A 13542-nucleotide genomic window follows, 5' to 3' on the forward strand; every position below is an offset into this window, starting at 1 on the left:
TAATAAAAAATTCTATGAAATATCACTCCTCCGTTAAAATCAGTGAAACTGTATTGAAGCAAACTTTTAATTCAAATTACTAAAATATAGTTTGAAAAATACCTTGAAAATTGTTGTATTAGAAAGTCGCGAGTGTTTACACCAAATTTTTATCCAGTTCTTGAATATTTTTACCTCCGTCGAGTTTTTTTAAACTTGGTAAAATCATTGAATTAATAATGTAGGCAGCACGATTATGATTTATTTGACATAAAATCGGTCAAGTGAAGACCACATTGAAACTACTGAATCGATTTTGCAGTGTTTTTTAACTGGTTTATACAACTCTTATACTTATACATAATAGGTCTGTGATTTTCGTTTGAAATCTTTTCCCGGGAAAATTCAATTAAGATATATTTCACTGTCATCAAAGGATTAATTAAAATCATCCGGTAGGATACTTGCATACGGGTTGATGGTATTTAATATTAATAAGAATTAAATAAACCAAAATTTCAAAGGTGAAGCATTTCGGATGGGTCACTTTTTTGAAGAGATTTTTAAGTTTTGCGATTTTTCGAAATTGGTTCTAATTAAGTGTACATGAATAATGTTGAAGTCATTTATGTTTTCAGTTCAAATTCTAAGTTTTAAGACAATTTAAATATGTAAAGTTCTGTATGTGTTTACTCACGAATTTTTTTTTCTAGCTTCTTAAGCCATCATATGAAGCGTTCGTAGAGAAAAGCATTGAACACGCTGTGATAAATTCAACATTACCAGCAATAACTAAAACAACGTTGAGTCGTACTACATCAATTAATGGGAAACATAAACAATCGTGATTTTTTGCCAAGAGTTTTAAATCGTATATTTTCTGTTTGTTATTTTGTAAATGGTTTTAAGTTTTTGTATTTTTTGCAAGATCACAGTGCCTGAACTTTATTATGGTTATAATTATTATTAATGTCATTGTTAAGAAATGTATTGAAACTTAATTCTTTAAATTTGATGTAGTTGTTAAATGTTTTTTTTAGGTTATTTGAGGGGCGTTCATGCAATTTTCATTTGGTTTAGTTGGACAAAATTTGGATATATTTAACGAGTAATTGGCGCAATTGATTTTCGGTGTCTAAAATGTCAGGTTGCAGGAATAATGTTTCGGTTTATTATTATTATTTAGTCGCATATTATGTGTGTATATGTGTGTGATTAATTAACTCAAAGTGCAACTAAATTATTTTGGCAACTAACAAGAAATTGTAGGTATGTTATTTAAGCCAGAATTTTGGATTGGTTACCTCTGATTTAAGGGTTCCATCATGATTTTTTTAGAAAACGTGATATACAGAAGGTTTTTCAAAATTAATTTATTTGGATTCTTACAAGGAGACCGCTTTTAAAAATAATTTTGCTAGCCACTTCATTGACTTTTTTTTTACGTGTCAAGTTTGATCAAGCGATAAGTAGAATTGTTCTCGGTCCTATTTTTCCCAAAGCGAACTTTGAGGTTCGCGATTGAAAAAACATCAAGAGATCTTTTCCTTGTCTAGTTACTTTGTTTTATTATATTATTAATATTATTTATAGAAATAAAGAAAGTTCTGTTATCTTTGAGAACGGCCATCATTTGTCTCGTAAATGCTCTTCAACGCATCCAAAAACATATTTTTTTTTTGCATATCAAAAGGTAAGAGTGGTAACAAATTCTGTGGTACTTTATTGGGGTTTAAAATTACAGTTTAAAGTATAGAATATGGTAGATTACGCCCCTCATTCATAAGAAATGGAATGGTTAGCTTGTAAAAGTGATAAAAGCCTACTTGTGGAATAGTGATGAGAGGGAAAATCTCATTCAACACTATATTTTCTCTTAATTTAGTTCTGGTTCAAAAACTTTGCCTTCTCGATAACATTTTCTGTTTTTAACGGAAATCTAAAACAGAAAATTAGGTTTCCTTTTAAAATTATTGCAACTATTTTTTTGTTTATGATTTCTGCCCAGTTATTGCAGTGTTTCAAAACAAACTTAGTTTGATATGTATTTAATTTATTATTATTATTAATTTATTATTATGTGTTTTAATTTAATTTCATTGTTTTATCATTTTTATTCGTATAGTAACTTCTCTCAAATATATCAAAATGAAGCTCTCTAAGAAAAAAAAGAAAAAAGAATTAATTTTCAAAATATTTAAACAAAAAAGTAAGAGAATAAGTAATAAATAATTTAAATGTTTAATAGGAATGTTTTCTTATTTACTTGTAGAAGTGTTGGGCATTATTAGTATATAATTTATTGTTATCAATTATTCTTTATTTATACAATAACATGTCCATTGTTGATTATTTACCTTTCAATATTTGTTTATCATAGGCAGTTTATAGCTCTACATCCTCACAACATGTCCTCAGCTCATAATTTAACGAAACGAAAGGTTCAAATAAACCTAATCGGCTTCTATTGTTGGTGTGTCTCTGTACAAATGTCTATCTCCATCCAGAAATGAAAGGCAACTGAGGATTTGCCTTTATTAGAAGATTATTTATTGGATGAGCCCATCGGGTCAGTCAGTATCAAAACCTGTTTAGTAGGCTAGTAGATAGTAAGATGTTGTTACTGTGTCTTTCGTCGACATCTCTTAGACAAGTTTGTAATCATAACTAGCGCAGTGGTGTAAGGAAATTTCTTAAATTATGACTATTGCATCTCTTATTATCATTATTATTATTATTATTATTATTATTATTATTATTATTAAAAACTGAGCTGTCAACGTGCCTACCTTAATTCTGAGTCCTCATTTCTGAGGGATACTGCCTTCCCACTCCATTTTTATCAACCCACATTTTATCTTGATTCCCCAAGCAAGGGCGGATTTTGTGCTAGCTCGGACCTATTGATGTTCGCCTTTGCCGTATGCTGATGTGATTAATTAATGGATTTATTCTATCAAACTATGTATATCTACGTTAACTGTAACTTATTGTAATTTTGTATACAAATTATGCCCATCACTTAATTTTTGTTTATTAGTTAGTACAATTAATTGAATTAATACATTTTATAATGTTACAAAAAATTTGAAATTAATTGTTAATTTTATAGGTTTTGTTGATTTTTAAATTAAGTTGTTGAAAAGTTGTAAAAATGAACAATTTCTGTGTTTATGCCACAAGTAAATTGAGTAATTGATTGTGGGAAATTACTTATTTTAAATATTGTTTTCTGATTTAAAATGTTTGGGAAAACAAATATGGCTGTATTCTTGGGCTTTGGATATGGTTTCTTCAAGCAGGCTGTGATTGAACTTCCTTTCCTTTTAATTTGTCTTCCTGTGAAGCGCTAAGGTGACCGAGCGAAAAAAGGTGAGGTCCGCAAAACTAAGAGGTATTGCGGTTCTGGGTTGGATTTCCGTCTTGGTTTTGTATTTTTATTAATGGTAAAGATGTTAGAAACATAGTAAAAAAAGTAAAATAATAAAAAAAATAGGTGTTACTTTACATTTGTTGTCTACTTCTGCCGATTTATGTCTTGTCTTCTGGCTGTCGTTAGCCCCGTATTACGTTGCCTTATTTTTATTTATATGCTATTCTATTCAACATCTAAATTATGTGGTGTTTCCGTTTTTAATGAGTTGCTTTCGTATGAAAAAGCATTAAAAAAAAATCATGGATCCTCTTGTAGCAAATGTTGCGTATCATTCACTAATTCCACGGTATAACGGCTTGTCTTCTCTTGTCAAATTTGACTTTCATCACACTGCATAATGAAATAAATGTTAAGGATGTACAATTCGGGTCGATTTGGTGATCAATCAGTTTTGTTATAAATTAGCACAACGCACAAATTGCTGCAGCTGCTTATATTTTTGGTCATTGAAATCATTGGTTGACACCTTGTCATTTCATTCTTTCCCTTCTAATAGCTGCCAAAAAGATGTTAACTTCTCTCAGACGTCTTTAACCGACCTTGTGACTTGTTCTTCATTCACATCTTGCTTTCACACTTTGTCAGAATGCTCAGGAATACTATTTCATATTTGTAATAATGTACAGATGTCAGTTAATTAAATTCGTTTTCAATTTCGACGTTAACCAACGGAGGTGATCTGCGTTTATTATTTTTCAGGGCTAATGACTACACTCCATATTGCATAAAGTTGTAATCAGTGAAACAACTTAAAAAAGTGAAGAAAAGAAAACAAAAAATGTTAACTGTGTATAAGTTAGAGTTAGGACTGAATAAGACTGAAACGCAACGAAACAGCCTGTTCTTCATACTACATCTATTGGCAACATACCTTCAAACGCTGTTAATTATGTGGTGTTTCCGTTTTTAATGAGTTGCTTTCGTATGAGTAAATTCCATAATACAGATTTAAGCATACTTATGGCTTTCTATTTGTTGTGTGGCCGTCTTTATTGAATAGTTAATTCTCTTATAAATCTTCCATGAAATTTCTGCAGGTCTTTTCCCTAAAATTCTTGCCATACATTTTTTTTTTTTATGGAATCATTAAAATTCCTTTAAAGATTATGTGTTCAGTTTTTAAACATACAATGTTAACAAGAGGAAAAAACAATTTTTTCTTTAAAAAAAGAGTGGATGTCAAAACTAAAATGGGATCTAAAAAGTTAAATGTAAATATTTTTTGAAATTATATTTGTATTGAACTCTAAAAAAAAAAAAAAAAAAAAAAAAATTGTCAAAAGTTTGTGTTTTCAAGAATTATTTTAAGGAAAGAAATGGTGGATATATTTTTTTGGTATTTTACAAATTTAGAAGTGCCAAAAAAGTTTTTTTTTGTTTACTTTTTTTCAATGTTATGGTTTTATTTTCAAACCAAAAAGTGGAAAAAGCAGATTTTTGAAGTTTGAAATCAGAAAAATATTGAAAAATGGCTGAATCTCTAAGTAGAAAAGGTTTTATGAGTTTAAGTGATATGGTACAGAATTTCTTGGTCTAATTCTACAAAGTTTCTTGGAGTAATTTTAGTATTTCTTCTAACACCATCTTTGGCCAAACTTCTTCCCTCTATCAAACCAACGCGAGTCTTTCGAGATGTTTGACAGACTTAGAGCAAAGCAAGGACTATTGTTCAATCCTGGGACGTCAGAATCTGTGGACCCTTTCTTGATTCCCTGATTCTAAGACACTGTTCACGCTCCGAAAGTATTTGCGCACTATGCGTTCGCATGACGCCGTTTTTCTAAAATTTGAAAGTGGAGTTTTCTCATCTTCAAAATCGTACTTTTTTACAAAGTGGATTCGGGGAGGGTGTTGGTCTAGTGGTCAAGAAAGTAACTTTGTAAGTGGGGACATCCCCAGTTCGAATCCTGCGTATGACTACTTTTTATTTGTTAGGAAAAAATGGTCTATAGTAAAGCATGAGCTTCCGCCTACGTCCACGACACCTAATTGGTAGTGGGACGTTAAGCCCCGCCTGAAAAAATAGGCGATTACTTTACTTTTCTACTTTACAAAGTGGATTTGCCGCGAGACAACATATTCTTCTTGGAGGCCCTTCTCCGTAACTTAAGAACAGGCCATGATTCATTATGACTCTTCTCATAACTCATAGGGAGTTCCACATGAGACACCGGGACATAATTATCCTTCTTCCTTAAGTAATAACTGCCTCAAATTCCTACAATTCCCAAGAAAAAGCCTTTACTTGTAAGGAAATGGTTTTTGACAGTTCACCTCTAGCTTAGGTTCTTTATTGGCTGCTTATAGCTTCAGAAACATTGATTGACCGAGCCAAAAGTCGCTACGTCATAGGCCTAAAATTGCACTGGAACGATCGTATTATACAAATTTATTTTCAGGATTATCGTCAGTTTTCCTGATTTCCAACTTTACTACATAGGATATCAGCAACGGATATCGGTGGTAACGTAGGGGGAGATAGTGCCGATCATTTTTTATTTAAAAGTAATCGCCTATTTTTTCAGGTGGAGGTTATCGTTCAACTACCAGTTAGGTGTCGTGGATGGGGGCGGAAGCTTATACCTTACTATAAACTATTTTTTCGGACAAATAAAAAGTAATCATACGTGGGATTCGAACTGGAGATCTCCCATTTACAAAGCCACGCTCTTGAGCACTAGAACAACACCAGTCCCTCATCTTTCTTTTAGCAATAGGGTTTGCTTTAAAAATAGGGAAGCCTTACTTTAAGCATTGCCTTGACTAATACTCTAAAACGGATAAAACGCACTTCACGAAACAAGTATTAGTGTTACCAAGATCTCAGCCTGTTGAGACCGCTCACCATGTCCCAGTTTAGAACTGCGGAAAAATTTCTATATTAAAAATTAGCTCTGTCCTCTCTTAAACCTTTCTGCTTTTCTCAGAATATCCTCTCTCTCACACACTCTCTTTTTATGATCAGGATAATTTTTTATGACCAAATAATTTTTGTGCCATTATAATTTTGAATTTTTATAGTTTCTAATTCATAACTAAATTTTAATTTGAAAATAGTGCGGAAAATAAAACTATATAAGCAGATTTGTATAAAAACAGAAATTTGGTGAATATTGTTTGTTATAAGTGAAACAAACTAATATTGGAAGGCGTCGAGACAGTTATAATAATAATAATAATGATAATAATAATATTAATAAAGGTCATTTATGCAGAATATTTTCAAGTGCTTTTTGTTTAAAAAAAAGTTCACCAATTAAGTTTTTTTTGAGTGGAAAAAAAATTGAATTGATTAAAATGGATGCAAAAACGATTTTTTAAAAATTAACGCCTTTCGTACAGTGCCTTCTTAAATAGAAAATAATTTTGCTAATAATATTACGTTTTTACATGTATTTATTAAACTATAGATTATTAATAAATTAAAATAAATTAATAAAACCTGTAAAAGGTATTATATATTGTATAATCAAGATTTTTTCAAGGATGTTTCTGAGGATTTGCCTATAATATTTTAAAAAATTGTTTACTTTCGGGTGCAAAAACAAAAAAGGAAGAAAAAAGGAATAACTTCTAATAGTTGAATTCATCACCTGTTAAAAACGTTAACATTCAACAAATCGAATATGATTTTAGATTTTGTCTCTTTATTTAATTTATTTTTGGAAAACAATCTCAATTAATTTTTCTTAAGTTATATCGCGTTTTAACATCAGAAAAATACGTCAAGCTGTAATGTTATTGGAAAAAAAAGTTAAAAGGAAGACCTGAATGAAACAAAATGAGAATACAAAATGAGATTCTTTCCTTAATGAAGGACTTTCCATAGTGCTAAAGGGAGGGTCGCTTAGAAACCACTCTAACCACTTGGTGTAGATTATTTCAACTCTTTTTAGAGGTCATGAATGTCGTGCTTCATATGAAGAAGGTTAAACGAAACTAGTTTGAGGTCACGGAGACCAGAAGTGCCCTTGATTTTTTCATTTGTAGAACAAAAAAAAAAGTACAACAATATTGAAATAAAAATATTTTTATGGAATCTTCAGGCGGGTTATGTTAAATAAAAAGAACAAAGCGTACCATGTTTTGTCTAGAAATGTTTTGCAGCTTTCATAACAACACTGCTCATATCAGAACGCAATTTATCACACTCAAATATACCATACCGTCTTATATTGAATAGCATAATCCACAGACAACCTAAAAAAAAATCTGATTATATTTACATAAGTTAGAAAATTAAAAAACGTAAATATTGTAAATATTTTAAACCAATAAGAATTTAGATGGTAAACAAAACGTTTATGGCCCACTGTCTGTTTAAGTTTGTTTTTTTAGTGGAAAATTTGTCTACTACTTATTTAATTCTATTTAGGTTACTTAGAGTAACTTTTTGTGATAAAGGATTGTTAGGACTCAATGAAAAAGAAAAAATACAAAAAAAAAAAAGAAAAAAATACAACTGATAATAAAACTGTTAGTATAAATTTTAAAAAAAAGTTTTTTTTTTTAAATATAGAATTAAATATATATAAATGAAAAAGTAATAAAAATTTAATAAAACAAAATAAAGTGTATTAAAAAAAAAAATAGTTTGTAAAATAATCTTGTTATTATTAATTAATTAAACTCGCTCAATTTGTTTGTTGAAACTATGTATTAAAAAAAAAATCAAACGAATTTTTGTTTTTCTTTCTTTCTTTTTTTTTTTTAATATACAAAAAACTTTTATTTGGGATGTTTATAAATTTAAATTTTAAAGTAAACAAGAAATAAAATGTGATAAATTGCTGCCAATTTTTTTTTTTTTTTTCAGTTAATAACAAAAAGTAATATAAATATATAATTTTCTCTGTCGTAGTGGTTGTGGGGGTGTTATAAAAATTAAATAAGTTAAAATCAGTTGGGTATAAACTTTTTTTAAAAATCAATAGTCTTAAAAGTCTAAATAAAATATTTTTGTTATACATCTTTTGTGTTTAATATTTTGTATGTTCCTTTGACCTAGGAGTACACCCACTGGCCAAAATGAAGTCACCAACAGCATCAAATACAAAATTTGGGCTGGAATAGGTGATATGCAATAGGGATTGCCTACAAGTGCAGTCATATAAAAAACTATCTTAAGTCAGGGAAAGAAAAGTTCAACACGTAACAGGGGGAGAAAAGTGTTGTCGAATTGTACTGGTGTAGGATAGGGGGTTTTATAAATATGGTTTCGTAGGGGACTAGCGAACTGTTAGTAGCCGTAACAGTGTCGCAAGCCTTGGGCAGTAAACAAATGATGTTCACATGGAGCGATATCTAGACTACAGGGAGAGTTCATAAGAAAAACAATATGCCTTCAAGTTTAATTGTTCTCTATTCAAGTGGAGGTGTGTGTTTATGAAACGAAACTGTTTTAGTGTTGGGCCATGCTTGGCAACGAAAAAATGGGACTTTCCGGGTTAAATTCTATTCAGTTTTTGATAGAGTGATGGTCTACATTCATGGAAAGCCGCATCTAAGAGCAAATTCGTGATGAATTCATCATTACGTAGGGAGTAATTACTCGAACTCCCTTAGTTTAAGGGAACCCACAGAAATGACTTTTTCTCAGAATTCCCACTTTGATCCAACCGGAAATGCATTTTTTGACCTCCATCCATCCAACTGTGGTCCCGTAGATTACGAAGACAGGAAGAGCTATGTTATAAAACGATATTCTCCTGATTAGAGTGATAGGTCATTTATAAGTCTCGAATCTTATTCTAATTGATTTTATTCTGGGCAAATGTCTGTCTAGCTTTCAAAAACAGACGGCTTCATAGCATTACATTTTTAGACGGGCTTTAAAATTGCTGAATGTTGATCCACATAGAGCTGATAGAAAGTCGTTGAGTCTTTCACAAACATCTCTTGAGCTCCTAGTAGGATTTTCTGCTTTGTTTTAAAAAGACTTCTAAGAGAAGGGGATAAATGAGAATTATTATTTTTTACCCTTTGTAAAGTTTGTGATGTAAAAGAAGAGACACCTTTAAATTTCGAACATCCATGGTTTGGGATGTGATGAAGAGATCGATTCAAGGTCTTTAGTCCGAATAGACTGACGGAATAAAAAGATCAGGCAGTTTCCTATAAAGTTCGTACTGCTGTGAATCGTAGGTGACTGAAATATGGGTTGTTGAGTAGTGCACGTAGGCTCGGCTTGTATTGCTAGTGTGGTAGCAGATAATTTTTATTTTTTTTCAGATCATTTATATTTAAGTAGTGCTCTACAATTCAACTGCCCATTTGAAGGGATATAATATAAGACATAATAGGAACACTTCACAGAGTTTGAAGATTAATGAGACGTTGACAAAAACGCAAGTTTTCATTGGACAAAATTTTAAAATTCTAACAGGTAGAGAATAAATAGAGGCATGAATAAGCGTTCACCAATTCTGTTCTTTCAGTGTATTTAAACAAATTAAATTACAAATTTTTATTCTTTTTTGAATTGAAACAAAAACAATAAAAATTTCATAACAAATGTTTTTTTTTGGCGTTTTGTTTCGTTTTTTAATATATATATATAATATGTACAAAATAAAACTGTTTAACTGTTTTTGAAAAAACGCTGCCTGTACACAATTTATAATACACATTTACAAATAGATTTATTCATATATTATTTTAAATGTTATAACATACATTACATTCAAACAATTAGACATATAACATTGATAGAACCTTCAAAGTAAAATAACCCTATACGAAATTTCTTTGTACAAATTAGCAGGCATTTCCTGGGTCAGTTTTCAACTAGTAATTTCTTGATCACCTCTAAGAAAAACTTGGACATGTTTTGTTGGCTTATGAAGAGACCTATGCGTTTTTTTAAATTTTATTTTAATGGTCAGAAACCCGAAATTCTGGCGACTTTGAGGCCCTTTTTTTTTAAAAAAAATAAAGTTACTTCCCAAACGCCACTTTTGACATTAATGAAGTAGAGGGGGAAAAAAGCTTCGTAGAAAGACTTGAGAGAGAGATGATGTATGCGTCTGTGATGAAACTGGAATTTTGTTTCCGGCAGTAAACTTAATAGATGAATAGCTAACCATTTTAGAATCGGAAGGTGAACAGCGCAGACTTTAGTTACAAACTAGAGCATCCTCTTTTAGGTCTTCATCTACCAATGGAACAAACCCCCTTTGTGTTTCTTTTTGGGAACTAGCTCTTAACTTTGATTTCCAGAAAGTTTTGTTTTAAACATCAGACCAAGAAATGCATGTTCATCAAATTAAAAGCAAATGGAAGGCACATTTAAACATCAATTTGAAAAGTAGATTCCCGACTGAGACGATATGGACCTGTGACACTACTCTTAGAAAGTCGCCTGACACCACCGCCGTGTTTGTTTATATCGCATTCAATTTCGTTCAGTACATGCTCGCGGGAATGACATCGTGGTTCTGAATATCTACTGCTACATGGTGTGTAGATTCTGTCACTGAAACTTAAACATACATAGATTTATTTACTATATAAAAAAACATACCAAAATGAAGGATGACAAAGATTTTGAGACTCACCAAAATGACGTCTCTTCTGACTGGTTATCGTAAACACTACAAGTACTTTTGTTTATAAGTGATTTTTTATTATTTGAAGTGCTGCTATTTAGTTTGGCTTTTAATTTTCGAGAATGAGGGCAAGTTTTTCGAGTACTAGTCGGAGATCTTTCCGATGAAGAGCTCGATCCTTCTCCGGTTGTATTAAGATCTTGCAAAAAAAAGAACAGATTTTTCACATTTTAATAAATTTATAAAATATAAGCTAATAAGGAAATTCAATTTTTAGAATTGGTTTCAAGAAGTAAAATTAGGGTTAGGTGAAGAGTAGATATTCTTAATCAGGCAGGCATTATAATTAATTATTTACGGTATCAAGTAGATAAGGCTGTAATAAGCTATTCAGCAGAAATCAGCCATCTACAGCACTTATATAACCAAATATAATTATAGAGTGGTTACCTTGTAAGAAAATTGAAGTGCTTCTGTTGACTCGCGAATGGCGGAATGGTTGTACGATCTCTTGCGTACTAGCCGCGTTTTGCGCATCGATATCGCTGTCGCTACCGTGAGTATCGTACTCAGATATCGGCAAGTGAAGAGTTAATATCTTCTTCACTTCAGAATCTGTACTTCCCAAATTATCGGATTCTAAAATAAAACAAAATGTACAATAGAATGTTTTAGTCAAATCGCATAATTATGCGAGGCAACGCTATTACAAGTGTAGAATAAGCCACATGTTGGGCAACTTGGCGTATTGTGTTTCTCAGCCTAAAAATATAAACAAAACTTGCACTGCTAGCCACAAATAACCATATTGTATACATAGTAGAGTGGTAGCCGGTATGTGCAACTTTTTGAGTTAAGCTGCGCTTAAAGAAAAAATTCTCGACATATTCAAAGTAACTAAAAATGTTAAATTAAAAACATCTAACCTTGGCTTTCAGCAGAATGTGGATCTCGTAACCTTACTGTAGGTTTTCTTCGAACTTTAGTATATTCAGGTTCTTTTATCTAAAAATAAAGGCAACAAATTTATCGTCTTGACTTCTTTCGCCAAGTGTTGGCTTGTTCTTTTAAAGTCATTGAAAAATTGTGTACAATTATAAGAGGGTTTCGAAAAGTAACGATACTTCCTCTATATATATTTATAGATATATATTTTTTCTACTCTTACTGACACTGTTCTGGAGCAGTTGGCAAAGCGACGTTCTTGAGGAAACTTAAGACGTTCAGTAAGTACTTTTCCGTAAAACGCTTTCTATGGTTTTATGGAGCAAGGTGCTAAGACCAGTTCTATTTCCAGTAAGTGAAATCAGCGTCAGAGATATTGCTATTCTTCAGAAGGCTTATGGTGGAAACATTGAGCCAGGCAAGGGTGTTTCAAATACTGCCAAATTTCAGCTGAAAATTAAGACCCCATGAACTTCCCTTTTCTAAACAAGTGATCAAATTAGAAGAGTTGGTTGACAATCAAGTTTAATATTCACAATCGAACTGGAGGACTGATCAGGGTTTCCTCTTCTAATGATATTGGCCGCATTTTAAATAAGGAAACCAGCTTCTCGACAACCCTTGCCTGGCTCCAAGCGTCCTCCTCGCAAGCCCTTCATAGCGTATCGACAGTTTTACCTGCTGATATTCTACAATAGTAGGAAACAGAACTTGATATTAACACGTTGCTCTGTCATATTACAAAAGGGCATGAAGAAGTGAAAAATATTACGCTGAACGTCCGTCTTTTACCAAAAGTATAGCTTTGCCGGAACAATCATGTGAAAAAAAGTATCATCAGCGACCCATCACCATAATTTATTATTATTATTTTTATATTTTATCTATTTATATCGTGGTTATATATATATATATATATTTAGGGAGATTCCGCTTGAATAAGTATTTTTTTCTAACATACTCACATGTCTAGATTTGTAGGTTTCAGCGTTGGATGGCAGATCATGATAGACAAAGGAGCCTCGCACTGAATGGTAAGGACCGCTATACACATTTCCACTGAAAGTGCTCTCCGTGTAAGGTGGCTTGGCCAGCTGAAATGTAGCGTAAGGACATACGTCTTCTATGTATTCTGAAATTGTAAGGAGACAAAGTCAAGTAACGTAAAATGTAGAAACCAAAAAATCACAGAAGAATTTCAAAGATATTTATACATTTTTCTGACCGTTACAGATATATAAATAGCAACATTACAGTTATGCAAAAGCGAAAAGTAACTAACACAGAAAAACTATTCACCTGGGGTGTTAGTTTTAAAAGCTGTTGAATCAAGATTAGTTGGTAGATTAGTTTGTTGTGTGAAGTGTACTGCGTACTGTTGATCGCGATTCTGTTGATTCTGCAACTGGGCCACAGACGGCGATTCACCCATGCCACAATTCATCGATTCTTCTAAAGTTAATAAAATAAGGATTACTGGGATATTGTAAAACAATGCAAGCATGACGATGGGTACAAAAGTCATTCACATAATGCATAGGAATCACTGTTTAAAATGAGTCAAAAGGCTAAATTGGATGTATCTTAGAAATATATTAAATTTATTGAAACAAAAAATCTAAATTGGTAAGAATA

At 31.7% G+C, this 13542-nt stretch overlaps 2 protein-coding genes across 3 annotated transcripts in view; one reads left to right on the forward strand and one right to left on the reverse strand.

The window, feature by feature from the left end:
* LOC141459418 (atlastin-like) overlaps positions 1-8382 on the forward strand; it is a 32004-nt gene extending 23622 nt beyond the window's left edge. The window contains exon 11 of the mRNA XM_074138488.1: positions 693-8382. Within this exon, the coding sequence (XP_073994589.1) occupies positions 693-827 (135 nt within the window). The 3' untranslated portion in view covers positions 828-8382. The remainder of the gene's footprint in view (positions 1-692) is intronic.
* Positions 8383-9824: 1442 nt separating this feature from the next.
* The window catches only part of Dscam4 (Down syndrome cell adhesion molecule 4), a 211187-nt gene continuing 207469 nt past the window's right edge, over positions 9825-13542 (reverse strand). Inside the window, exons 33-38 of one of the 2 annotated variants that reach the window (XM_074138486.1) lie at positions 13207-13359; positions 12873-13039; positions 11889-11967; positions 11413-11601; positions 10972-11161; positions 9825-10889 (exon numbers count right to left, since the gene is read on the reverse strand). In XM_074138486.1, coding sequence (XP_073994587.1) covers positions 10703-10889; positions 10972-11161; positions 11413-11601; positions 11889-11967; positions 12873-13039; positions 13207-13359 — 965 coding nt within the window. In that variant the 3' untranslated portion in view covers positions 9825-10702. Of the gene's footprint in view, positions 10896-10971; positions 11162-11412; positions 11602-11888; positions 11968-12872; positions 13040-13206; positions 13360-13542 lie in introns of both variants that reach the window. The other variant, XM_074138485.1, reaches the window with a different exon arrangement.

This window comes from Rhodnius prolixus, unplaced genomic scaffold (assembly GCF_049639745.1).
Source record: "Rhodnius prolixus isolate KJV_2025 unplaced genomic scaffold, Rpr scaffold_11, whole genome shotgun sequence".
Taxonomy (NCBI): Eukaryota; Metazoa; Arthropoda; class Insecta; order Hemiptera; family Reduviidae; genus Rhodnius; species Rhodnius prolixus.